At 38.0% G+C, this 25,365-nt stretch overlaps 1 protein-coding gene across 1 annotated transcript; it reads right to left on the bottom strand.

The window, feature by feature from the left end:
- Positions 1 to 1,848: 1,848 nt before the first annotated feature.
- Positions 1,849 to 25,230, bottom strand: rtn2.S (reticulon 2 S homeolog). The gene is made up of 9 exons (XM_018233157.2): positions 25,043 to 25,230; positions 22,553 to 22,603; positions 20,619 to 20,939; positions 13,473 to 13,680; positions 10,983 to 11,121; positions 9,813 to 9,882; positions 9,298 to 9,344; positions 8,086 to 8,144; positions 1,849 to 2,156 (listed from the first exon to the last, which is right to left on the bottom strand). Exons 1-9 carry the CDS (start codon positions 25,071 to 25,073, stop codon positions 2,114 to 2,116), a joined length of 969 nt encoding a protein of 322 aa, XP_018088646.1. The 5' UTR covers positions 25,074 to 25,230; the 3' UTR covers positions 1,849 to 2,113.
- Positions 25,231 to 25,365: the final 135 nt, after the last annotated feature.

The raw sequence follows: 25,365 nt of genomic DNA, 5'->3' as shown, positions 1-25,365 counted from the left end.
GGGCGGGGGAGGGGGTCAGAGTCGGACTGGGATGTCAGGGGCCCACCAGAAAACCTTAGGCTGAGGGCCCATATTCTAAACTACTGGAACCTCACTCAACTTTATTCTCCTAGTCTCTTTTCTCTACATACTCAATTCTTCTATTATTAAACCTCTTTGTTCCCTTAAAGAAATGAAGGAATGACCATGAAAAAGGCCAATTGGTTAGAAGCAAGAGGCCCACTGACACCTGGGCCCACCGGGAGTTTTCCTGGTATCCCGGTGGGCCAGTCCGACACTGGAGGGGGTGATATCACTCGAACTTGCAGTACAGCAGTAAAGAGTGTCTGACGTTTATCAAAGCACAAGTCCCATGACTGGGGGCCGGGAAAATAACAATATGTCTAGCCCCATGTCAGATTTCAAAATTAAATATAAAAAAAATCTGTTTGCTCTTTTGAGAAATGGATTTCAGTGCAGTTTGCTGGAGCAGCACTATTTACATTTGCCTTTAAACTCATCTCTTCAAGAGATCAACAAAATCAGACCCCTATCCACAGACAAAAGTAGATGTGTCTGGCTAATTCATAGTATTTTTTAGCAAACCACTGCCCGTAATTCTGTGTTTTGGGCCCCAGTTTGTATTTTTAAACCCATTTCTTTTCTCAGAAAATAACTCACCCAGGAGGCACAGAGAAAGCATCAGGGTATTTGGCTAAAAAGCAATGGAATGGAATCACAAATGTTAAGCTAAAAGCAACAGTAAGTTGTCAATTTTTTCCACAAATCTCGAAAAATTCAAGGTTTCGCTATATTTCCAAAAAATATTTATTACGTAAAAAAAAAAAAAACTCGAAAATCTCTAATGCCAAACTTTGCCAAGTAAAGGTTGTTGAGGTGTTGTAGAAGTCAGTGGGAGCTACGCTGATCTGATTGGGCCACTTTAAATCAATTTGGACTTTTTTTTGGATTATTTTTGCTAGGTATTGTCCAAAAAACTCATTTTTTTTGAGGTTTTGGGCATCATTCAGCTCTTTTATTGTTCTTACTTTTGTAAGAATCTTTTAAAAAATCCAATGATAATCACTGGCTTTAGAGTTTGCGAGCTTAGTCATGATTTCAAAAACCTCTAAAAGCCACTCAAATCCGACCTTGACTAAATAAGCCTCTGAGGGGCCTAGTTATTATGCTGTGTAAAACAAAACAAAAAAAAAAAACTGTGTAAAAAGCTGTGTAAAATAAATGGCAAATTTATCAAGGTGTGTTTTATTTTCTTTGTGAACAACAGATTTGCTGCAAATTCCAGCAGAAGTGGCTCAAAGAGAAAGCGAGTAACAAAGATTATGCCATTTTTTACATTTCGATCCCTGGCAATGTGTGGCGCAATATTCTACAGTTTTTCTTTTACACCACATAACAAATATCCCCCTTAGTGTTTTAAAGTAATTAAAGGGAAAGTGTTTTCAAAGCACATCAGATTTTTTAATATTTAATTTTGAAATTTGACATGTAGCTAGACATATTGTCAGTTTCCCAGGTGCCCCCAGTCACGTGACTTGTTCTCTGATAAACTTCAGTCACTTTTTACTGCTGTACTGCAAGTTGGAGTGATATCACCCCCTCTTCTTCCCCCCCCCCCCCCCAGCATCCTAACAACAGAACAATGGGAAAGTCATCAGATAACAGCTCCCTGAAACAAGCTGCCTGGTAGATCTAAGAACAGCACTCAATAGTAATAACTCCAAGTCCCACTTAGACACCTCCAATGAAATGATATGAAATAACCTTCTGTAAGTAAATCATTTAACTGTACAGTAGGACAAATTATTTTTGAAAGGACAAAAAATGGCGGACATCAAAAGCAGAGAATTTCAAATAAAAAACAGATTTATTGTCACATCGAAAAAAACGGTGACTTGTGAAATACCGTGTGAATAGATTTTATTAATAACATTTTAATTAAATATTAAGTATCCCTGGAGTGAATTCCTGCAAAAGGCAATCAGTTTCCCTGGAGAAACAGCGATGGACTAAGATCCCTGCAGACTGGAGTGACGAGTGGAAAGAGCGCAGAACAAGTTCTGATGAAGTTCTAGTTATGAGTTTCAGACAAACTTACAGACCTTCCCCCCAATTATTTTTGCTTTGCTGGTGGTTTTTGGGGGGCACCTTGAATTCTGAAAAAGAAAAATGATATGAATTAATAACAATCTAACAGTCCAACTATCTTTGTACAGGTATAGGATCCCTTATCCGGAAACCCGATATCCAGAAAGCTCCGAATTATGGAATGGCTGTCTCCCATAGACTCCATTTTATCCAAATAGTCCAAATTTTTAAAAATGATTTCCTTTTTCCCTGTAATAATAAAACAGTAGCTTGTACTTGATCCCAACTAAGATATAATTAATCCTTATTGGAAGCAAAACCAGCCTATTGGGTTTATTTAATGTTTAAATTAATTTCTAGTAGACTTAAGGCATGAAGACCCCAATTACGGAAAGATCCGTTATCCGGAAAACACCAGGTCCCGAGCATTCTGGATAACAGGTCCCATACCTGTATTAACATTGCTGAGCTTAATTCATGGTAACCAAATGATTCACTAAATGGGACTGTTTAACACTCTATTCATAATTCTAGGCATGGGGAGTAATAGCTGCCAAATTAAATAGGAACTGCACCTGCCCAGAAGCAACTGCCTTCACTTTACCAAGCATTCAGCAAAAACTTGTATAACTGTGTATAAGTGCTTCTGTTACTATGGCAAATGCATTTACTAAATTACACACAGAGAATCTACTCCACAGTCTGCTGATATCAACTGTCTGAGGATGAATAGATCTACAACCGCTTATATTATACTGTCATCACAAACGTCTGCCAATTGCTGTGCAAGTCTGTCTTCTGCTACTACCTACAGCTTCACAGATGCTCTATCTCCTGTATTACCTATTTCTAGAATCCAAAACCCCCTTCCTACTGCAACTAACTTCTGCACAGGAAAATTCTCCAGTCTGGCCAGGAAACTGCTATATGAAAGATATAGAACAACATGCAGTATTTCTTCCACAATGTCTGGTATTTATAACTAAGTTGCTGGTCTTCAGGTCATTTAAACCTGTTAGGCACGTTTCACATAAAACAAAAGGAAAACAGAAATGCTCTGCTGCAGGAAATGAGCACTGCAGATGGTAAATGTAAGGGAACCAACTTACATTTATGTTTACCCACATTTACCATCTGCAGGTGGTGGAGTGACCAGGAGAAAAAACATTGGGTTTCCATGGACATTTTTGTCCTTTTCCTCATGTTAAGCTTCAAAATCATCTGATCCCTTCACCAACCTGCCTTTTTCGTCTGTCTACACAAATAAGCGCCAGTTAATGAAAGTTTCCTTCTTAATAGTCCCAATTCTAGAAATATAACTGATGCATGGTTCACGCATGAGGACATTCAAATGATACAAGAACATGTAACAATAAGGTCTGAGACCGGATGGTTTTCATCCCAGGGTACTCTGTGAGTACCAAACCTCTTTACTTTTTCAGGATTTGTTAAAGTCTGGCGTGGTGCCAAGAGACTGGTGAATGTGGTGCCGCTATTCAAAAAAAGATCTTGCTCTCAGCCTTAAAACTATAGGCTGGTTAGTCTGACATCAGTGGTAGGAAAGCTTTTTGAAGGGGTATTAGGGAATAAGATACTTCACTTCATTGCAAATAATAATACCATGAGTGTGTGCCAGCATGGTTTTATGCATAATAGATCTTGCCAGACTAAGTTCCTTTTATGAGATGGTAAGCAGGGACCTCGATTCTGGGATGACAGTGCATGTAATCTACTTAGACTTTGCTAAAGCATTTCGTACAGTGCCACACAGAAGGTTACTGGATAAATTGCGGAACATAGTATTTGTACCTGGACAGAGAACTGGTTAAAAGATAGATTACAAAGAGTGGTGGTAAATGGAACATTTTCTAATTGGACCAGTGTTGTTAGTGGAGTACCGCAGAGCTCTGTACTAGGTCCCTTGCTTTTCAACTTGTTTATTAATGGAAATGCTGTTTCTATTTTTGCTGATGATACAAAATTATGCAGAACTATAGGTTCCATGCAGGAAGCTGCCACTTTGCAGAGTGATTTGACTTAATTGGAAAACTGGGCAGCAAACTGGAAAATAAGGTTCAATGTTGATAAATGCAAGGTTATGCAAAAATAATATAAATGCAAGTTATACACTAAAGGGCAGTGTGTTGAGAGTTTCCTTAAATGAGAAGGATCTAGAGTTTTTTGTAGATAACAAGTTGTCTAATTCTGGGCAGTGTCATTCTGTGGCTACTAAAGCAAATAAAGTTCTGTCTTGCATAAAAAAGGGCATTAACTCAAGAGATGAAAACATAATTATGCCTCTTTAGAGGTCCCTGGTGAGGCCTCATCTGGAGTATGCAGTATAGTTTTGGATTCCAGTCCTTAAGAGGGATATAAATGAGCTGGAGAGAGTGCAGAGACTAAGTGCAACTGGTTAGAGGGATGGAAGACTTAAATTATGAGGGTAGACTGTTAAGGTTGGGGTTGTTTTTACTGGAAAAATTACGCTTGAGAGGGGACATGATTACACTTTACAAGTACATTAGAGGACATTATAGACAAATAGCAGGGGACCTTTTTACAAATAAAGAGGATCACCGTACCAGAGGCCACCCCTTTAGACTAGAAGAAAAGAACTTTCATTTGAAGCAACGTAGAGGGTTCTTCACAGTCAGGACAGTGAGGTTGTGGAATGCACTGCCGGGTGATGTTGTGATGGCTGATTCAGTTAATGCCTTTAAGAATGATGATTTCTTGGACACAGCCCCGGACTGGCAATCTGTGGGTTCTGGCAAATGCCAGAGGGGCTGCTATAAGGTGCCATAGAAAGTCAGTATTTAGTGGGTTGGTAGGGGCTGTTTGGGCCTCTGTGTGGGCTGATTGGTCCTCTGTGTACCTGTAATGCCAGGGCCTTTTTTAATTCTCAGTCCGGACCTGATTGGACAGACATAATATCAAAGGCTATTGTGATACTAAGCTCTATAGTTAGTATAGGTATGGGTATATAGAATTTAATTAAAAGTAGGGAGGGGTGTGTGTATAGATGCTGGGTTTTCATTTGGAGGGGTTGAACTTGATGGACTTTGATCTTTTTTCAACCCGATTTAACTATGTAACCTGGATAAAGTTTTACATAGAGATTCCTGACTTCCCACCAGAAGCAATGGTGTTGAGCCCTAAAGAGTTCATACTGAGTTATAATAATAAAAAAAAATGATGCAGTACAAAAAAAAAGTAATGACCATTTATTTAATTATGCAATTAATACACTCGCAATACAACTCATTTTAGTTGCAATAGATCACTGTTACTACACTCACTGTTATTTCTGTTAATCTGTTAATTACATGCATTATTTGCATTAGTTGCATGTTTGAGTGAGTACACAGATATAATATATATATATATATATATATATATATATATATATATATATACATATATATAATATATATATACATATATATATATATATACATACATATACATATATAGAAGAGACTCTTCCGCCCTGCATAGAGATGAATTGTATGCAACTATGGAGTCCTAGTTGCTACCGCACGTTGTAAACACTTGAGAAAAGGAAGGAGGATTCCCCCGAAACGTCGCGTGGGTGCACAAATATGTGGCGTTATCGCTGGACTATGTACTGCTGGACTATGTACAGATAAGTTTATACAATGTTGCAAATGAAAGTACGCTTTGGAATGTTTTAACTTAAGCAAATAAATGCTACGTTTTATCAAGGTGTTGCGATCTGGGTGGAAACTATATATTTATTGAGAGCAGAATTACTCATCGCTATTCAGATCAACACCCCATTAACGACGTGATACGATCCACTTGATTGGTGCATCATAATTGTTGGAATATATATCTATATATAATATATATATATATATATATATATATATATATATATAAAGCTATGTTATATGAGTCACAGTGTAATTATATTGTATATATATATATATTCACATAACTTGTCTGTTTATGTGGTAAATTGGTGCCTATTTGGGGTTATTAGAAAAGGAACTGGTTTGTTCACAGTGACTGAGGGCTAAAAGGGTGTACTTAGACCATCTAGTGTCAGGAAGCAGTAACAGCAGTATTTTGCACACAATATAGTTTATCTACTTCTATACGTGTTTTCCGTCTGTAAAACCTTGTTGACTATATGTGCTACAAACCTTCAAAGCAATAAGTAATTATTAGTTACATTTTAGGAACAGCAGCTCAAGTAGCTCTACTTACAGCTTTCCCTTCCGTATTTTTATATGAAACAATAGCAGGTTACATTTTGCTAATGCCTTACGAACCACAAAATGCTACTTTAATCATTTCATGTACACTATAATAACATTATTTGGATTATTTGTATGCAGTTAGAATGGATACTAACTTGAAAGCACAATTATATTAATATCAGCTAATTTATGGTAATTACAAATTATATATTATAAATCTGGACAGAACTTTAGTGAGTGGCCTTAAACAATTGTGCCCTGGTTTATGCTTGTTATTTATTGGTTAGTTTATTGGTTAGTACTGCTAGTAAGTGACTTAGCATTTATTGACACAACAGGTTATCAAACAATAAACTTTTTTCTCTCTTATAATTAAGTTATAAATCCCAAATCACAGTGAAGAGATGCACTGCTGCTGCACACAAGGCAATTTTGTGAGTTTTACTTGTGTTTTTTAAGAAAAACACCAATGCTGTGCATGGTAATTCCTTGTAAGAAGCAGAACAATAGCTTGTTTGGTGATTCATGCCTGAAAATTTTCACTACTGCATAGAGGAGAGATTTTTGATATTTGGTATATTAGTATGTTGCTTGCTGTCTTCTAGATCTATGTTAAAGGGATACTGTCATGGGGGGAAATGTTTTTTTCAAAATGCATTAATTAATAGTGCTGCTCCAGCAGAATTCTGCACTGAAATCCATTTCTCAAAAGAACAAACAGATTTTCATATATTTAATTTTGACATGGTGCTAGACATATTGTCAGTTTACCAAGCTGCCCCAGTCGTGTGACTTGTGCTCTGATAAACTTCAGTCACTCTTTACTGCTGTACTGCAAGTTAGAGTGATGTCATCACGCTCTACCTTCCCTAACCCCCCCCCCCCCCGCAGCCTATTAACAGAACAACGGGAAGGTAACCAGATAGCAGCTCCCTAACACAAGATAACAGCTGCCTGGTAGATCTAAGAACAGCACTCAATAGTAAAATCCAGGTCCCACTGCGACACATTCAGTTACATTGAGTAGGAGAAACAACAGCCTGCCAGAAAGCAGTTCCATCCTAAAGTGCTGGCTCTTTATGAAAGCACATGACCAGGTAAAAAGGCCTGAGATGGCTGCCTACACACCGATATTACAACTAAAAAATACACTTGCTGGTTCAGGAATGAAATTTTATATTGTAGAGTGAATTATTTGCAGTGTAAACAGTGTAATTTAGAAATAAAAACGACATCATAAAGAATCCCTTTAAAGTATTCAGAGTCATATCCCTGACCCCTGACACAGCACAGCAAGGTTATCGTTATAATGACAACAGGGACAAACTTTAGCTATTATTCTATTCTTGGCTGTCAGCACTTACTAAGGGAGGAAGACTCCGCCACCTCTAGGAGTGAATGACAATGTGTGATGGCCTCTGCTGGGCATAAGGTGTGGATGTGTCTGAGTGCATTTACAGTTTTCCTGCCTGAACTTTACATTGTCAGTCACATTCCTTAGAGTATTTACAGCACCGGGCTGCATTTATGCACTCTATAGGACCAGTACAATATTGTATTCTAATACTGACAAACGTTATTAGATGTTTTATGGTGAAATTTTGATGCAAAGGTGATCATTAACTCTCATTCTTCAAAGTTAAAACCATCAGGATATTGACTTGTTTTGGACAAAGACCAAGCAACACAAACCATTCTATTGTAACAATGCAGAATTCACCTCTATCCAATAAACACACCCACAACTTAATTAATATTTAATAGAACTTACTTGGAGCGGAAAGCATTCACCTTCTTGGAAACAAGGGACACGTAATGGTCAACTTGTGTCTGCAAAGGGAGAGAGAAAAGTTACGATATGTTGTTCTGCAGGGTTCAAGAGGTTCAGTTGGAACCTAAAAATGGCTAGTGCACCTGGCCTGCACTGGCGGGTGTTAATTCCAGGGTTTTTTCCATGTGTTCAAGCACCCTGTAATCTGAACTTTGCACATAATTAGTTCTAAGCCATCCTGAACGAGTATTACATAGGAAACTGACTTCTTTATGTATGGCTACACATGCACAGGTGAAATGTTACAAAACAAAGTTTTGTACGACTGTCCATCATCACCAATATACACTATACTATGGCTATTGGTCTATTCAGGGATTGGGTAGGTTTCAAAATGTAATCTGCAACACATTGGCCAGTGTATGGTGTAACCGTAAGCAAATTGAATAATGTTTATTCATAACAGACAACAGGAAAAATCTGGATATCCCCTGAGAAGCCCTCTTTATAAACAAACCCCTCCATTCCCCAAGCTACAGCCTGTTAGGCTTTTATATAAGAAGCATCTCTTTATATGGAAGGCTTTTTAGATAACTGGTGACTTGTTTCAACTCTTTAAAATAAAGGGGTTCTTCTGATGAATTGTTCTTCTCTGGTGGACTATGATTTCTTTTGAATTTCAGCTTTTGCCCTGTTTAGTGCAAGAAATTGAACTAAAGGGGGAATACCGTTCCTCAGATTGCTAATCATCATGCAGGATGAGCAGGGTCAGACTGGGCCATTGAAAAAAATACCCAGTCCGACACTGATCATGAGTACTTTATAGATGTGCAGTCTGACAAAATACTCATAAGATCCTCATTGTGCAGTAAACATGAAGACACCACACCATGAATGTTGGTAAAAACACCAGTGGGTACTGGTGAAGTATGGGTCAGGGAAACCTCAACCCACAAAATGTTGCCATTGTAGGACAGCACCCAAACAGTAGCTGATGGTTAATAGAAAGAGAATCTTCAGGAGAACTGGAGGAGTGTATCTCTCCAGTCTGACACGCGCCAAACCCTAACTTGATTTGGTTGGCCAAATTTCACCCTGAAATACATTTTACATGAATGTAATGGAAATAACTGGAATGTCGTGGTAAATTATTTTCATTTTTTGTGTGTCTTTAGTCATTTAAGTGGATGGAAAGCGATGATCTGCACTCACCTGGTGATGTTTGTACAGTACAGGAAAGGTAAATGCTCCAATTACACCTAAAAAAAGAGCATGCTCTGTCAGAACACAAATATTCAAGGGGATACTACATCACTGCCCTAAATCCACATCACTTTACCCCACCGCACAAATCAGGCACATGAGCCAGATGGGACCCACCAAGGTTTTCTTACATTGTCGATCACACACTACATAGTTTTGAATACATTTTAACAGTGTGCACTGCATCTTGCCAGTAAATGAGCACTTATCTTTATACCCATATCCCACAGTGGAGCAATACACCAATGGAGGAGCAATGTGAGTAACATTGGCCCTGGACTGGGCATGAGCCAGGGAATCCCTCTGCTGTAGGAAAAAGTGCTTGTGTGACTCAGAACAAGGATCTTCTTCAGGTGTGTCTATGGGCAACTTGTTGATTTCTACACAGCCAGCCTCAAAGGCCATATTACCCTCCAAACAGAGTAATTGCTTATGCACATTTAGCAAGCAAACATAACACTTACATAGAAGTAGTACTGTGATTCCATTGAACACCTCTCCAACATATGTCAGGAGGTAGACAATTACCAAGAACTGCAAAAAGAAAATGAGGATTAGCAGTTATTGGGTCTCTGTAAACCATACAGCTAATGTGAAACGCTGTGACACTGATTAAAAATGTTGTGAATTTACTGTGATTACTGAGGTTTTACTTCTGTTTTAGATACATTTGGTAAATTAATTAGCAATGTTATGGTATTTTCTGTATTCATACATTTTGGGTGTTATTTATTAAAGGAGAAACAAATCCCTTATTAAAAAAAAACCCTACCCGCTACCCCACATAGACCCACCTAGCTGCTACCCCAAGCAAATACCCCTAACTTTTTACTTACCCCTCGGTGCAGATTCAGGGATCGGTGTTCACAGCAGCCATCTTCCGGGTCTTCGTCTCATCTTCTGTCGATTCGCAATTTCCATACATTTTGGTGCATGCGCAGTTGTCAAAACCCGGGAAATTGCTCCGACTGCGCATGCGCCACTCCGCTGGTCTCATTCTCAGATTACCGAAGACCAGGAAGATGGCTGCCTTGAACTCCGGTCCCTGAATCTGCACCGAGGGGTAAGTAAAAAGTTAGGGGCATTTGCCCGGGGTAGCAGCTAGACTGGGGGGAGGGGGGAGGGGGGTCTATGTGGGGTAGGGGTAGGTTTTTTTTAATAAGGGGTTTGTTTCACCTTAAAGCTCTGAATTTTTCCTAGTCGGACTTTTAAAGGGGAAAAATAAAAAATTTTCAGAGAGAAATAAAACTTGATTTATTAAAGTCCGTTGGTGTTAAAAGTCCAATGAAAAAAGTACTCCAACTCAGACCTGCCAAGAACATGTAAAAGTCAATAACAGATGTCCTGTTAACAAGTGGAAGATTTTCTGAGTTGTGCTGGGTTTCTGAAAAGCTTTCAGGCGATTTTACAAAATTAGAAAAATTTGAAAAAATCATAGGAATTGGATTTTTTAAAGGATATAATCATGACTTTTTCCGCACAAGAACATTTTTTGAAAATGTATTGATAATAGGGGAGAAAAGTCTGTGCGGATTTGATCAGAGTAGTTTTAAAAAAATAATGAGCTTTTTGGATTTTGATAAATAACCCCCCTTATATTTGTGCTTCATAATGCTATAAAGCTGTGTGGTTACCTTTAGTGAATCCTTCAGCTCCTCCACCAGGAAGAGGCTTCTAAGGGAGCAGATGGTGGTAGAAGCAAGTGAAAGTGCATGGGCAGTGATTTCTTCGGCTTGTTTTGTGGTTAGTTTGAGGTCAGCATCCAAATAATACCTTGTGGAGAAACACACACTGATTTAGGACCCTTCTAAACCTAGTACTGCCTTGCAGAGTCAACTCACTAAAGGGATTCTTTGCACAAGAACAAATCTTCTTACGTACAAGGGGTGGTTCACCTTTGAGATAACTTTTAGTATGATGTAGATATTCTGAGATAATTTGCAATTTGTTTTAATTTTTTATTATTTAAGGTTTTTGAGTTTTTTTATCTTTTTATTCAGCAGCTCTTCAATTTGCATATTAAGCAATCTGGTAGCTAGGGTCCAAATTACCCTAGTAACTATGCATTGATTTGAATAAGAGACTGGAATATGAAAAGGAGAGGCCTCAATAGAAAGATGAGTAATAACAATCAGCAAGAACAATACATTTGTGGCCTTACAGAGCATTTGCTTTTAGAAGGGGTCAGCAACGTCCATTTGAAAGTTGCAAAGAAAAAGACAAATATTTAAAAACTATAAAAAATAAATAATGCAAACCAATTGAAAAGTTGATTAGAACTAGCCATTCTATAACATACTAAAAGTTGCCTTAAAGGTGAACCAACCCTTTAAAGGGTTATCATTAATTTATTTTAAGTAAGAAGACATAGTCTGTGCAAAGACTTCCTATTCTCTCCATATCTGTAAGAAGAGATATTGCTAAAAGGAATATTTGCAGCTTAATAGGAATAATCCATATATCCTCTTTAAATTAATGCTATTTTGTGGTTTAAAACCACAAGAAGAAGGAACACACTCATTTAAGGTTTTCATTTTTTTCATGCCATAGTTTTAATAGAATGTGCTCCAATACATACAATATATCAAAGGGGCACTTCATTTAAGAATTACCTTTATGTAGGACGGTCACCTTGATATTTACATTTGGTCTTCTTTTACTAAAAATGCTGTCTGGGTCAGTGATGCCTGTACATTGTTATAGTTATTGACTTTTGTTTTGAATATTTTACTAGGGATGCACCGAATCCACTATTTTGGATTCAGCTGAACCCCCTAATCCTTCGTGAAAAATTCGGCCGAATACTGAACCGAATCCGAACTTATGCAAATTAGGGATGGGAAGGGGAAAACATTTTTTACTTCCTTGTTTTCTGACAAATAGTCCCGCAATTTCCCTCCCCGCAAATTAGGAATCAGATTCGGTTCGGCTGGGCAGAAGGATTCAGCCAAATCCGAATCCTGCTGAAAAAGGCCGAATCCTGGCCGAATCCCGAACCGAATCCTGGATTCGGTGCATCCCTATATTTTACTGCTTGCTTGCATGAGTAATTGGGACAACCAGCAGCAGAAAAAAAAACCTTAAATCATTCAAAAAAATTAAAAAGACCAATGGTTAATTGCCTTAAAGGGGCAGTATATCCCCCCTTTTTAAAGGGATACTGTCATGGGAAAAAATTTTAAAAAATTTTAAAAAATGAATCAGTTAATAGTGCTGCTCCAGCAGAATTCTGCACTGAAATCCATTTCTCAAAAGAGCAAACAGATTTTTTTATATTCAATTTTGAAATCTGACATGGGGCTAGACATATTGTCAATTTCCCAGCTGCCCCAAGTCATGTGACTTGTGCTCTGATAAACTTCAATCACTCTTTACTGCTGTACTGCAAGTTGGAGTGATATCACCGCCCTCCCTTTCCCCCCCAGCAGCCAAACAAAAGAACAATTGGGAAGGTAACCAGATAGCAGCTCCCTAACACAAGATAACAGCTGCCTGGTAGATCTAAGAACAACACTCAATAGTAAAAACCCATGTCCCACTGAGACACATTCAGTTACATTGAGAAGGAAAAACAGCAGCCTGCCAGAAAGCATTTCTCTCCTAAAGTGCAGGCACAAGTCACATGACAAGGGGCAGCTGGGAAATTGACAAAATGCCTAGCCCCATGTCAGATTTCAAAATTGAATATAAAAAAACATGTTTTCCGATGACACTCTATACACTCTATCTAATAAGCAGTCCAGGCTCACTTCTGTTGGTCTGGAAAACATACAGCCCTTCAACTACAACCCCAGCATCCTCCAACAGGCAAAGCCGACTTTAAAAAAGAGTGATACGTAATCAGGCCAGAGGCGTCATTATTCATGGGACCTGTGGGGGCTGTTTAGACCTCTGTGTGCTTCAAATGCCAGGCCTATTTTGAATCCCAGTCCAGACCTCTTCTTGATTCTAAAACATGTTCAGTTTATTATAGCAATGCTACCTTGTATATAAAAAACAGTAGTGACATATGTAATAATATTATGAAATTAAATCCCCTGCATTTATCCAATTAATTATACTTCTAATTTATACTCAGAGTCTATTTCACACAAAATATGGGACTAAATCACAGAACTACTCACTGGAAGGGGTTGGCACCATTCCCTCGTTTGAGTGCGTGCAGGAGCTTAATGTACAACCGCAATGTGAGCGTCACACTCAGTATGATGAGACACCCGTAAGCGAACACACTGATCACACTGAACTGGGACGGGCACAGCAAGGATAGTGTTACTCCAGTGAGGCAGCCAGTAGAAAGGAGGGTGTCTCTCCAGTACAGGAGGTCTTTTACTGAGAGCAGGGGAAGCAAAGGGTAGGAAAAGATAGAGAGTGATAGTGAAGGGACAGAAGGAATAGAGAGTTTCATTAGCCACAAGGATTCAGAATTACAGGGATAATATTTAAGGGATGAATTAGTTGCAAGCTAAAAAACTATTATGGATCCTGGGGATAAACAGATGATCAAACTAATCTCTCAGGAGAGAATCCTCCTTCAGTGTTTTTAAAACAAAACTCAAAGACTACCTCTGGGAGCACCTGGATAACACCTGAACTGGCACTTATATAACAGTGTAACAAACTGTAACCCACAGCACCTTAATACCCCTCTGAATTGTGTCTGTATGTTCCCTCTCATTTAGACTGTAAGCCCTACAGGGCAGGGTCCTCCAGCCTTTTGTTTCCTTGACACTGAGCACTTAATCTGTATTGTAATTATATTTTTTATATTTATGTGAATTGTATTTCTAATAATGCACTTATTGTTACTTTTTATTCCAATGACCCCTTGTTTGTTACTACTAATTTATTGTTTTGCTGAACAGTGCTCTGCCCCTGAGGAGCGCTTTACAAATAAAAATATACATACATACATACAACTAATATATGAAACAATGAAACACAAAGGTAGTAACTTCATACTAAAGAAATGTCTTTAAAACACCAACAGTTTTTATTAACAATCAGATCTAAGTTTTACTTTGTTGTCATTGAGTAGTGACTAAGGTCATAACATTACAGTCATGAGACCTGTTATGCAGAATACTCAGGACCTAGAGTTTCCTGGATAAAGGATCTTTCTGTAACCTATCCTATACCTGTACAAGCTGTATTGTAGCTTTGTAGTGACTACATTAAATTACAATATTAATACATTATAAGATACACAGACCCCAAGAAATTAATTAAGGAGGGTAGAACAGGCTGCATAATTCTTTCATTACATGTAAAACTGGTGATCACCAATGCAGCCAGTGACGCACACTTTTGTAGACTTTTATAAAAACATGTTATATATATTTAAATATACAGATATTTAAAGATAAAAAAATGGATTTACATAGCCAAGATGAAAAGCAAATTGGATGCACACAGGACAGAAGGCTCTGGAATAAATAATAAAATTTTCATAGCAACATAAGAATACAAGTAGAGAAAAGAACGTTCTTTGTAAACCTCCCTAGTACTCTGCATTTAGACATGGACAGAGCTCCATAATGCAAGACAGCTCATTGTAGCATTTGTGTCCCTAGGTCCTACAAAATCTAAAATCACACCTACGTCTTGAGCTTCTGTAACATTTAAAGCTAACCGCAGATCTGTGCTTTTAAAGATTCACCTTGTGGATCCCTCATATTCTCTTCTGTTTACAGCACATGCAATGGGCTTCTGTCAGTTACCTGATCTTGGGTACCTACAATTCATAATAATTAATCACCTGCCGATCCAAATTGCTGCACTCTTGCTTCGAGTTGTTTAGTAATCTCTTTCATGACAAATGTAACCTCATGTCCTGCTAAGGTATGTTTATTATCATATGCTGAGATTTTAAGCAGGAAATTATTTTCTTGTGTTTTTTCATGCCGAGATAAGTTGTGAAATTCTGCTTTATTGCTACTCACTGAAAACATATTAAGGTGGCCTGTAAGTTTCTTTTCCTCTCTCTCCAGTTTAGGATCTTGAGTTGAGTTGAGTGACTATTTGAGCAGAGATAAAACTAATAACTAGTCTACTAAGAAACCCTCTGATATTGAGCTGCTCAAAGGCTTGACCATTTGTTCTGAACAAATTGCTCTGTTTATAATGGGAGAGGCGGTAGATGTACAGTGAGAAAAAAAAATTGTGTTTTTAGTGGTAAAAATATAATTTTCTTTTGTCTGCCGTACAAAACAAAAGAGGCTGATCTGGGCCCTTAGTTGTACAGTATTAAATTTAGTGAAGATTCTAACAGCACTTTGGAGTTTTGTTGCCAAACCGCCAATAGCCATATGACAGTCAGCTCTGTAATAATGGTTAAGGCAGGGGTCCCCAACCTTTTTTTACCCGTGAGCCACATTCAAATGTAAAAAGAGATGGAGAGCAATACAAGCATAAAATAGTCCCATGGGGTGCCAAATAAGGGCTGTGATTGGCCATTTGGTTGCCCCTATGTGGACTGGAAGCCTACAAGAGGCTCTACTTGGTACTATACTTAGTTTTTATGCAATTAAAACTTGCTTCCAAGCCTGGAATTCAAAAATAAGCATCTGCTTTGAGGACACAGAGAGCAACATTCAAGGGGTTGGAGAGCAACATGTTGCTCGCGAGCTACTGGTTGGGGATCACTGGGTTAAGGAATGATGTATGTTATTACCCATGCAAATTACAGTACAGGTATAGGATCTATAAAATTGAATTCTTGGGAGATGGTGTTTAGCGGATGAGATATCTTTCCATAATTTGGTGCACAATGTCTGGAAACTGCTAAAAAAACATATACTCAACAAAATAGTTTTGCCATCAATCCTAGTTTAGGGCAGTTTAGCATAAAGCCTAGCTCAATCTCAAAATACAACCCACCTGTCAATCAAAAAAAAAATTAAGCATTGTCATGCGTTTGAGCTCTCTGGATAGTGGTTTCCAGCTAAAAGATCCTGTATCCTGAATGGGGGTGTCTGATCAGGTTTTATAGCACTGTAGTGCAGTCCATCCTTGTAGAGGCCCAGGAATCACATGGCAGAAACTATAATAATGAATGTTTTATCTATTCCCCTTCAGCAAACAACACCTGCAGGCCACAAACACCTATAATGCCATTAAAGGGGTTGTTCACCTTCCTAACTCTTTTTTCAGTTCAATTGTTTTCAGATTGTTTCCCAAAAATAAAGACTTTTTTTTCAATTACTTACTTCCATCTTTTATTTCCATTTTTTTTTTTACAGGGGCAGACTAAACTGTTACAATTTTGCAACATATAGTTGATTTTTCAGCAGCAGCTCTGGAGTATTAGCAACTATTAGCATCTATTGTATCAATTCTAACTGCCTCTAGGGCAAGGCCAGACGTGACGTTTTTACGTTGCATTTTTAAAAAGCTCCATCTGGCTTAAATACGCATAAACTGCACTACCATTGAAACTATTGAAAAACGCACTATGGCATTTCTCACAGGGCGATTGCAAGCTGAAATCCGCCACGGGACACCAGTATTGGCGTTTTTTAGTAGAAACGCCAATACGTCAGGGATCTGCAAGTTTGAAACCACACTTTAGGTAAAGCATATTTTAAATATGGCGTCCAAATTCTTGCAAAATAAATGACGCATATACGTTTTATGGCCAGTGACGTAATTACGTTGTGTTTTTATGATCATTCCTGCTCCATTTTGCATGTAAATAGTTTTTCTATCTCTAAATAGCTTTTCTATTTTCAGCCAGCAGAATTATGGGGAACGAGAACAATGAGAAGTGCATGTTGGGAAAAGAAACTTATGTGCTGAAAAACACATGAAAAACGCAGGTTAACGGTCGCGTGTGTTTCAGTGGCGTATTTACGCCTGACTGAGCTTTTTTAAAAACGCAACTTAAAAACGCCATGTCTGCCCTTGCCCTAAATGAAACTCAGAGATTCTGCTTAGCATAGCAAATATAAGAAATGTATCAACTATATGTATCAATTTAGAACAGTTTAAAGAGTCGGCGACCCCTGTCCGAGAAGGTGGAAAGTGAAACTTTACAGTCACAGTCACACATTGAAGATAGAAAGTAATTGGGAAATTTCTTTATTCCTGGTGAACTATCTGAAACCAACTGAACTCAAAAATAGTGTTGGAAGGTGAACAACCCCTTTAAGTTAGCCATACCTGGCTGAATATCAGCTGTATACTGCAGTCTATTGACTAAAGGTTCCTTACATAATCCTATCTTTGGCTGGAGAGACAATAAGCGGAAAAATCAGTGGGAATTGTGAATGCAAAAGCAAGCTTTGCTAGAAAACTTGAACAGTGCAAGCATTTTTTCCTTTAATGACTGGATTCACACTAGAGAATTATTCCAGCTGTCAAATCTGTAACTCACAGGCACAGAAGTGAGAACAGCTGCAGACCCTGACAATCAGCTGCTTCTTGAGCTGGAAAATGCTCAAATTTGCCCTTGTTCCAATACCCTAAAATCAATTGATGTGGGGTCCAGTAATATTTAATTATAACACTCTCCCTGTAGCAACAAGATATAAGAGTAAATATCTACAGAAAGGTATCAACACAGGCCTTTGTGCAAGATAGAACAAATAGAGAATTGCAAAACATATTGTTATATTCTGCAAAATGATATAACACTGGCTAGACATTTATAATGCACAAATACAGTGCACTGATACATACAGTAAGTAATTAACTTTAAAGAGATGGTTCACCTTCAGGTGAACTTTTACTATGTTATAGAATGGATAATTCTAAGCAACTTTTTAGTTTTTTTTTTATTTAAATATTTTGAAGCTATTTGCTGTCTCTTTCCAGCTTTCAAATGGAGGTCACTGACTAAATAACTCAAAAACCACAAATAATAAAAAATAAAAAAACAAATGCAAATTGTCTCAGAATATCACTTTCTACATCATGCTAAAAGTTAATAAAAGGTGAACGACCCCTTTAATAATAAAATATAAAGCTTTTAAAATCAAATGTATAATTATATGAAAAATATGAGGGATACTGTATGTATTGATAGCCATACTCATATAAATATATTTATAATGAGATGAATGGATAGAAATATAAACTGAGATGGATAAACTGACACATAAAATGGCAACCCCAGTACATCCAACCATCAACAAGCTTACCCCTTAAATAAACTCATCGTGAATCCCCTTTATTTTGTCAGCAAAAAAGTGCTGTATAATTTGGAAATAAATCTGAACCTACTCATTGTATGCAGCATGCAGCTGTGGTAGGGCTGGAGATGCCAATGGACTTTGCCTCACTGGCACTGCCAATTACTTGGATATAACAGTGGGTTGAGCAACAGAAATTGCTTTGCCCTATTTTGAGGTTTGTGGTGCACAATGTATATATTAAATTCACCCCACTGATACAGATATTCAAATATTCTATAACTATGATAGTTGCAAACTAAAATACATACATGTGGCAAATATTCTGTTCTTGCTCACACGTCCCAGTAGTTATTTTAGGTATGTATGTGGGTCTATCTGAGTTTAAGTGACAGCTGCATGTGCATGCCTCTCTTCCTCTCTCTCCTCTCTTCCATGCTCCTTCCTATATTTCTTTTTCTCTGATCTCTCAATGCCTTATTATTTTGCTCACCAACCTTCCTTTTACCCTTTGCTTCACTTACCTGCTTTGTTCATGGTCTCTCTCCCTCTTCTTCAGAGACTAGTAATCAGTTACTCAACACTACTCCTTAATAACTAGTCTCTTGATTCTGGGACCAGTTCCGGTGTGTGCTGACGAGGGAGGAGAGAACTAAATATAGCCTGCTAAGCACTGCCCCTGGTATGTGTGTGTCTGTACAAATATATGATCACTAATGGTCAGTCCGTGCTCCCGCTATAAAAAATATAATTGAATGTTTTCTACTATACTTTGTTTTATTCCACTAGTTACTCTGGTATCAATTAAAACACCCATGATTACACTCACATGAGCATCAGAACATTAAACCATGTTTATATATGGTGACATTTGTATTTTTTACATAGGACTAAATTATGAAAACAACATACATCATGTTATTTTTCTCAAATACCGTGCAGAAATCAGAAATACCACTACACTACAATATAATACCACTGCATTAAGGGGCCTATTTATCATGCTGTGTAAAACATGGTGATTTTGCCCATAGCAACCAATCAGCAATTGGATTTCAACAGTCACCTACAAATTAGAAAACAAAAGCAAATATCTGATTGGTTGCTATGGGTATCAGGCAGATTTGCTTTTAATTTTCTATCTTTAGAGTTTTCATAATATAGCGCTCAGTCTTTCCTATCCCATAATCAGCAATTCTCATACTGTTCTTATGATTTATTGAGGGTTACTGACACTATAATTAATCATTGTAAAGCTTTTGTGATGGTTTCAACTACTGGATCCCATAATGCTAAACTATACTCATTAATTCATTCATTCATTCATTCATTAAAGTGCTTATGAAAACCCAAAAAAGTGGGAAATTATGTGGGAATTGTTTGCTTAAAATGGACTCTGGGACATGGGTTTGCTGTCTTGTCTGATTTTTTTAGACAATGGGCTTCTAGAAAATAGATTCCATACCTGGATCTATTATCAGTTTACATTTTTTTAATGCAAAGGCATTAAGGGCAATGCAAAATGCCACTGTGCTCTTTACTGAGCACCGGATTTTTCATCTGGTGCTCAATGCAGAGAGCAATATCCATGGGGGTGCAAGTTTTTCTAAAATGAGAAATGACGACTTCTCTCAGTGCAGAGCACAGTGTCCAGGGGTGCAAATGCTCCTAAAATGAGCACTAAGGGGTGATTTCATGCTCTTCACTTGCTCCTATTATCTATTAAACAGACCACTAAAATTCACGAAAACAGTTTTTATACCACGACCCAACCCTAACAATCCTCTAGAAAGTACAGTGTACAATATACAGTACATCCAAAACACAACTTATTTATGTGCAGCTAGCTGATTTAAGCAATTTAAAAACGTAAACTGATTTGAGCAATTTTATCCAGTTATTGATGTCTTTCCCTCAAAAATTACAAAATGATGAAAGACAACAAACCTTTAGTTACTGTTCCTCATGAAACATCAGTAGATTGAGAAGTCTCAGTCATTACAGCTCTTACCAATAGTGCCCCAATATTTAGCCAAAAACTTGTTCTCTAATCATGCCAAGTTCATTTATATATTGAAATTTTGAATAATTGGGTATGGAAGACAGTGTGTGTCTGACCTTCTTATAAAAGATTCTTACCTGCCCTGAACATTTCTACTTGGGGCTGGGGTTTTGCCACAAATACTACTTCCTCTTGGATCAGCGGTGGTGATATATTTTTCAGCTGACAGGTCTCTTCCAACAGGACATAGGTCACAACATCCTTAACCTCCTCCTCTTCTGTCTCCTGCCTCGGTGCTGCATGCACTCTACCCTGGCCCAGTCCCCTACGAACCCTGACTGGAGGACGTAATAGGGGTGCAGAGCTTCCAATGGTGATATAAGAAAATGTTGGCTCATGGGGGGAAGGCAGAGGACAGAAGTCAACCTCTGTCACCGGTGTATCAGCTTCTTCCTCCCCTAAGAAAAAAACAAATGTAAATTTTTTACTTAGGTAATGGATGTTAACTATACAGTTTAAAGCTCCTTGATAGGGACCGAAACATTGGGTATTGATGCAACAAAAAAAGATTATACGTTTTACACAAAAGGGAGTTCTGGTTTGGAAACTATTGGTGTATGCACAATTTACCGTGCACCCCTCCTTCTATTAAAATTTACTTTGGAGTGTGGATACTCGTCTGGAAGTTATATATATATATATAGGAGGGGTGCACGGTAAATTGTGCATACACCAATAGTGTATATATATATATATATATATATATATAAATAAAGCTTCCTCTGGGGCAGAAGCTTATGTACAATCACTGTTAAAGTGTTGTGGAATATGTTGGCATTATACAAATAAAGATAATAATAATACATGCGCATTTGCATATTGCATGTGTAACTTTGCTTTTCATTCAGATATTTATTCTGTTACGGTTATATAGAAATAGTTGTTTGTTAAATATAGCAATATAAATTTTCTATGGCCAGGTTTACTGTTTGCCAACAGTTGCTGGAACTTTTTTTAAATACAGGTATGGGACCTGTTATCCAGAATGCTCAGGACCTGGGGTTTTCTGGATAACGGATCTTTCCGTAATTTGGGTCTTCATGCCTTAAGTCTACTAGAAATTCATTTAAATGTTAAATAAACCCAATAGGCTGGTTTTGCTTTCAATAAGGATTAATTATATCTTAGTTGGGATCAAGTACAAGCTATTGTTTTATTATTACAGAGAAAAAGGAAATCATTTTTAAAAATTTGGATTATTTGGATAAAATGGAGTCTATGGGAGACAGCCATTCCGTAATTCGGAGCTTTCTGGATATCGGGTTTCCGGATAAGGGATTCTATACCTGTAATACAAAAAAAAAACAAATGTGAAAATTACCCTGCTACCCTTTTATCTTGACCAACCTGACAGGAAGAAGTAAAAAACAAAACTCTTATCCCTCTTATCTAGCCACTGAGATCTGGCATGTAAACATAATAGGAATCATTTATGAACTGGAAGGCAGGGTAAAAGTGCCAAAAAAGCATGTCATTTATCATTTTTGCACTTTGCTGTCCAGGAGTAATAAACGAATGGATCCCCACTCTCCTTTTGTTACAGGGACAGGAAGCACCCACACATCAACCCCCTGGGCTTTAAGGTTGGTGGTCAATGTCAGTAAATATTGGGGTCCATATGGCCTATTCTTTTAGTTTCATGAGTTCCATTGCAACCTCTCCAAACGACTACCAATTGTGAGTAGGCTGGGTAAATAAACAGAGTTCAATGTAAACTTAGAAACAAGAGCAACAATTACCCTCACAGTAAAAAACAGATGGTGCTTTGTCACTGGTCTCTTACTTGGAATGTCTCAGCTACTGTCAAGCCATTTTAATCTGTTTCTATAAAAGTTTTTTTCTATTTAAAGCTCTGTTATTTTATGAAAGTTGTGTAACATCAAACTTAACAATTGTGACTGCAGTGTATTCAAACTGGACAAAGAGATGCCTGTGCACCAACAGCTAGCTAGCTAGAGTTTATTATAATGCACAATCACTGTGTGTACATGACTAACAAATATATTCATACCTTCAAAAGGGCAGGAATCTGGTGTGCTTGATGCTGTTGATGGAGCATCTTCTGTGAATTAGATAAGATGTCAGTGGATTTATTTAGAGGTGTTTCTCCAAAGTACATATATTAATATGCATAACTCAGCAGATATTTCACACTGAAATAATGATTCAAATATATTGAGAATGTAAAACAGTACATAAGGACACACACATACAGAATGATGGGCAGAAAAAAACATTGTAAAATAAGATAGCAAAATGAACACAGCACAAACTGACATATTCAGATACATAATGATGTTATAATACTGTATATAAACTGACATAAACATATGTGTAGTTTTAACATTTATATACACAAACAAATACAAAAAAGCACTCACATAAATATATGATGCCAGGGCTGTTGGAAACATGGAAAACTCATTGATAATAAAGAAATATTGAATTATATTATCATTTTAAAGGGGTCACCCTTATTGCATGTATACTATGCCATTTGGTAGGCAATTTTGGCCGATGTCACCCATACTGCTTGACCAGCTGGACATCTATGGCACCTTCTTGAGGAACATTTATTAACAGACCATCCGCCCTTTAGGGTATTTTATTTATTCATTATAATGTACAAAACTGTATATCTAAAGGAGAAGAAAAAGCTTGCAGCATTTAGTGACAAATGCAGTTACTTACCTGTAACCCCAGGCCGGTGCTCCTATCAGCAGAAAACTGCACTGACCCGGAGTTATACCAGTGAGCACCATAGGGCGATCTTCTTCTGTCTTCCTCCTTCTTCGCGTGGCTGCGCTTGCGCAGTAGAACGAAAAGCGGAACTTTAACTAAAAAGTCGGCTATTTCGTTCAACTGCGTAGGCGTTCAACTGCCATGGGAAATTTGAAGACAGAAGTGGATTGCTCTGTGATGCCGGTGCAGTTTTCTGCTGATAGGAGCACCGGCCCTGGGTTTCAGGTAAGTCACTACAATCACTTGGGGGTGCCTAACATTTGGCACCCCCAAGCAGGTCCGGACTGAGAATTAAAATAGGCCCAGGCATTTCAGGTACACAGAGGCCCAATCAGCCCACACAGAGGCCCAAACAGCCTCCACCAGCCCACTAAATACTGACATTCTATGGCACCTTATAGCAGCCCCTCTGGCATTTGCCAGAACCCACAGATTGCCAGTCCGGGCCTGCCCGCAAGTGCTGCAAGCCTTTCCTTCTCCTTTAAGAGCTGTGAAGAGTGGGGTTATCTGTTCTGCTGTCCGGACACATATTTCATCAAATTACATTTATTACATATAAATAGTACACAGTTTAGTCTCTATTACTTTCCATTGTGGTGTTATTACAAGACTTTTCTGCATCATAATAAGCAATAATTGAGCTATTTGTGAGAATTACTCACCTTGAACATCCTAGCAAGCTAAGGAGGGGTGAAATGTAGGTGACTTTTTCATTAAAAAATAACACTTAACTACATCATAAATGTGTATAAAAAAAGAAAGTTGCTACCAGCATTATTGGGTACAAGTATGTTTTGAATAGTGTCAAAAGCCACTACATATTGCATCCAAACTTTTGTTTGTAAAGGAGTCCTGATATATGAAAAAAATATGACCAGTGTTTTAGCCATTTTTATGCTTACTGATTTACCATCTACTGAGATTCTACAAACATAATAAGTCAGACATTCACCCAATCAAGAACCGGAAACTTTACTTTTTTTCTGCCTCCTAAAGAAAGGGTTCAGCTTACTGGTGTGTTGTGCCAACTATATGAAAGGGCATGGAGCTATATTAATTATGCATATATAATTCCTATAAGCCCCTTAATAAGATGTTGGACCCACTTGCCACAAAGTACAATAATACATTGTTTTTCAGGGCCAATGGTTTGCCAGTATGTCCTATATGCCCCTAATGTTAGTCCTGATGTTTCTCAAGGGATGTTAATAGTAAATAAGCAAAAACAGACATGTTGAAGGAGTGGGGAAAGCCCTTTATACAGACTAGTGGCAGAAATTTGCAATCTTCAGCTACCTAGTAAATGCCAGACCTAGTGAATCTAGTTGAGAATTGTTTGGAGTAGTAATGCCATTGCGAAAATAGACACCAATGTACATTTTTCTGATTATTTACTGTGATGTACATTACAGCACATACTGTAGATACACACATATACTGAAATCTGCCTTCCACACACTAACACGTCTATCTATCTATCTATCTATCTATCTATCTATCTATCTATCTTTTTGCTTTGAATACAGCAGTCATGTAAATAGTAAAAGTGGAATATGTAGAGGTGAATTTACAAGAAAAAGCAAGCACTGGTTGTAGTACATGTCATTTTACTAGTTATCATCTTAACTACAGTAGAGTATATGAATACCTCCATCCCACTCCACCACCAGAGACACACAGGATCAAGTGGCCCGACAATAATGACAGAGATGGAGCCAGCGTAAATGGACAGGTGAGAAATTGAGCAGGTGGCACTTACTGCAGTGTGTGAAAGAAAGGACTTGTCCCATATCCACTGCCTTCGTGCGACACCCATACGGACACACTGCACACAGGTCCAAACACCCGCGCCCGCTATCATCTCATATTGTTGTACTACAGCTACACACCCGGCTGCACAACTACATAGACACAGTGCCAGCAGCAACAATACAGAAGGGAGGAGGAAGAGAGAGACAAAGAAGAGAGGAGGGTGGAGAGCGAAGGAGGGAGTGGTGGGGAGGGTAGGGTCGAGCACATGCAGGAACAGGGTGGATGACTTATTGTTGCTCTGTGTCATTGAAAGCTGATTAAATATATGAT

Source organism: Xenopus laevis, chromosome 8S (assembly GCF_017654675.1).
Source record: "Xenopus laevis strain J_2021 chromosome 8S, Xenopus_laevis_v10.1, whole genome shotgun sequence".
Classification (NCBI taxonomy): Eukaryota; Metazoa; Chordata; class Amphibia; order Anura; family Pipidae; genus Xenopus; species Xenopus laevis.
The sequence above is the reverse complement of the archived record's forward strand: the minus strand, read 5'-3'. Positions and strand labels throughout refer to the sequence as shown.

Excerpts from the sequence above, each read along its gene's own strand:
- rtn2.S (XM_018233157.2), bottom strand. The coding sequence starts at position 25,073 with ATGGGACAAGTCCTTTCTTTCACACACTGCA. Across the intron at positions 13,681-20,618 it reads AGTAGAAATGTTCAGGGCAG|TAAAAGACCTCCTGTACTGG; the intron begins GTAAGAATCTTT and ends CCCTGCTCTCAG. Across the intron at positions 11,122-13,472 it reads AATGGTGCCAACCCCTTCCA|GTATTATTTGGATGCTGACC; the intron begins GTGAGTAGTTCT and ends TTTCTCCACAAG.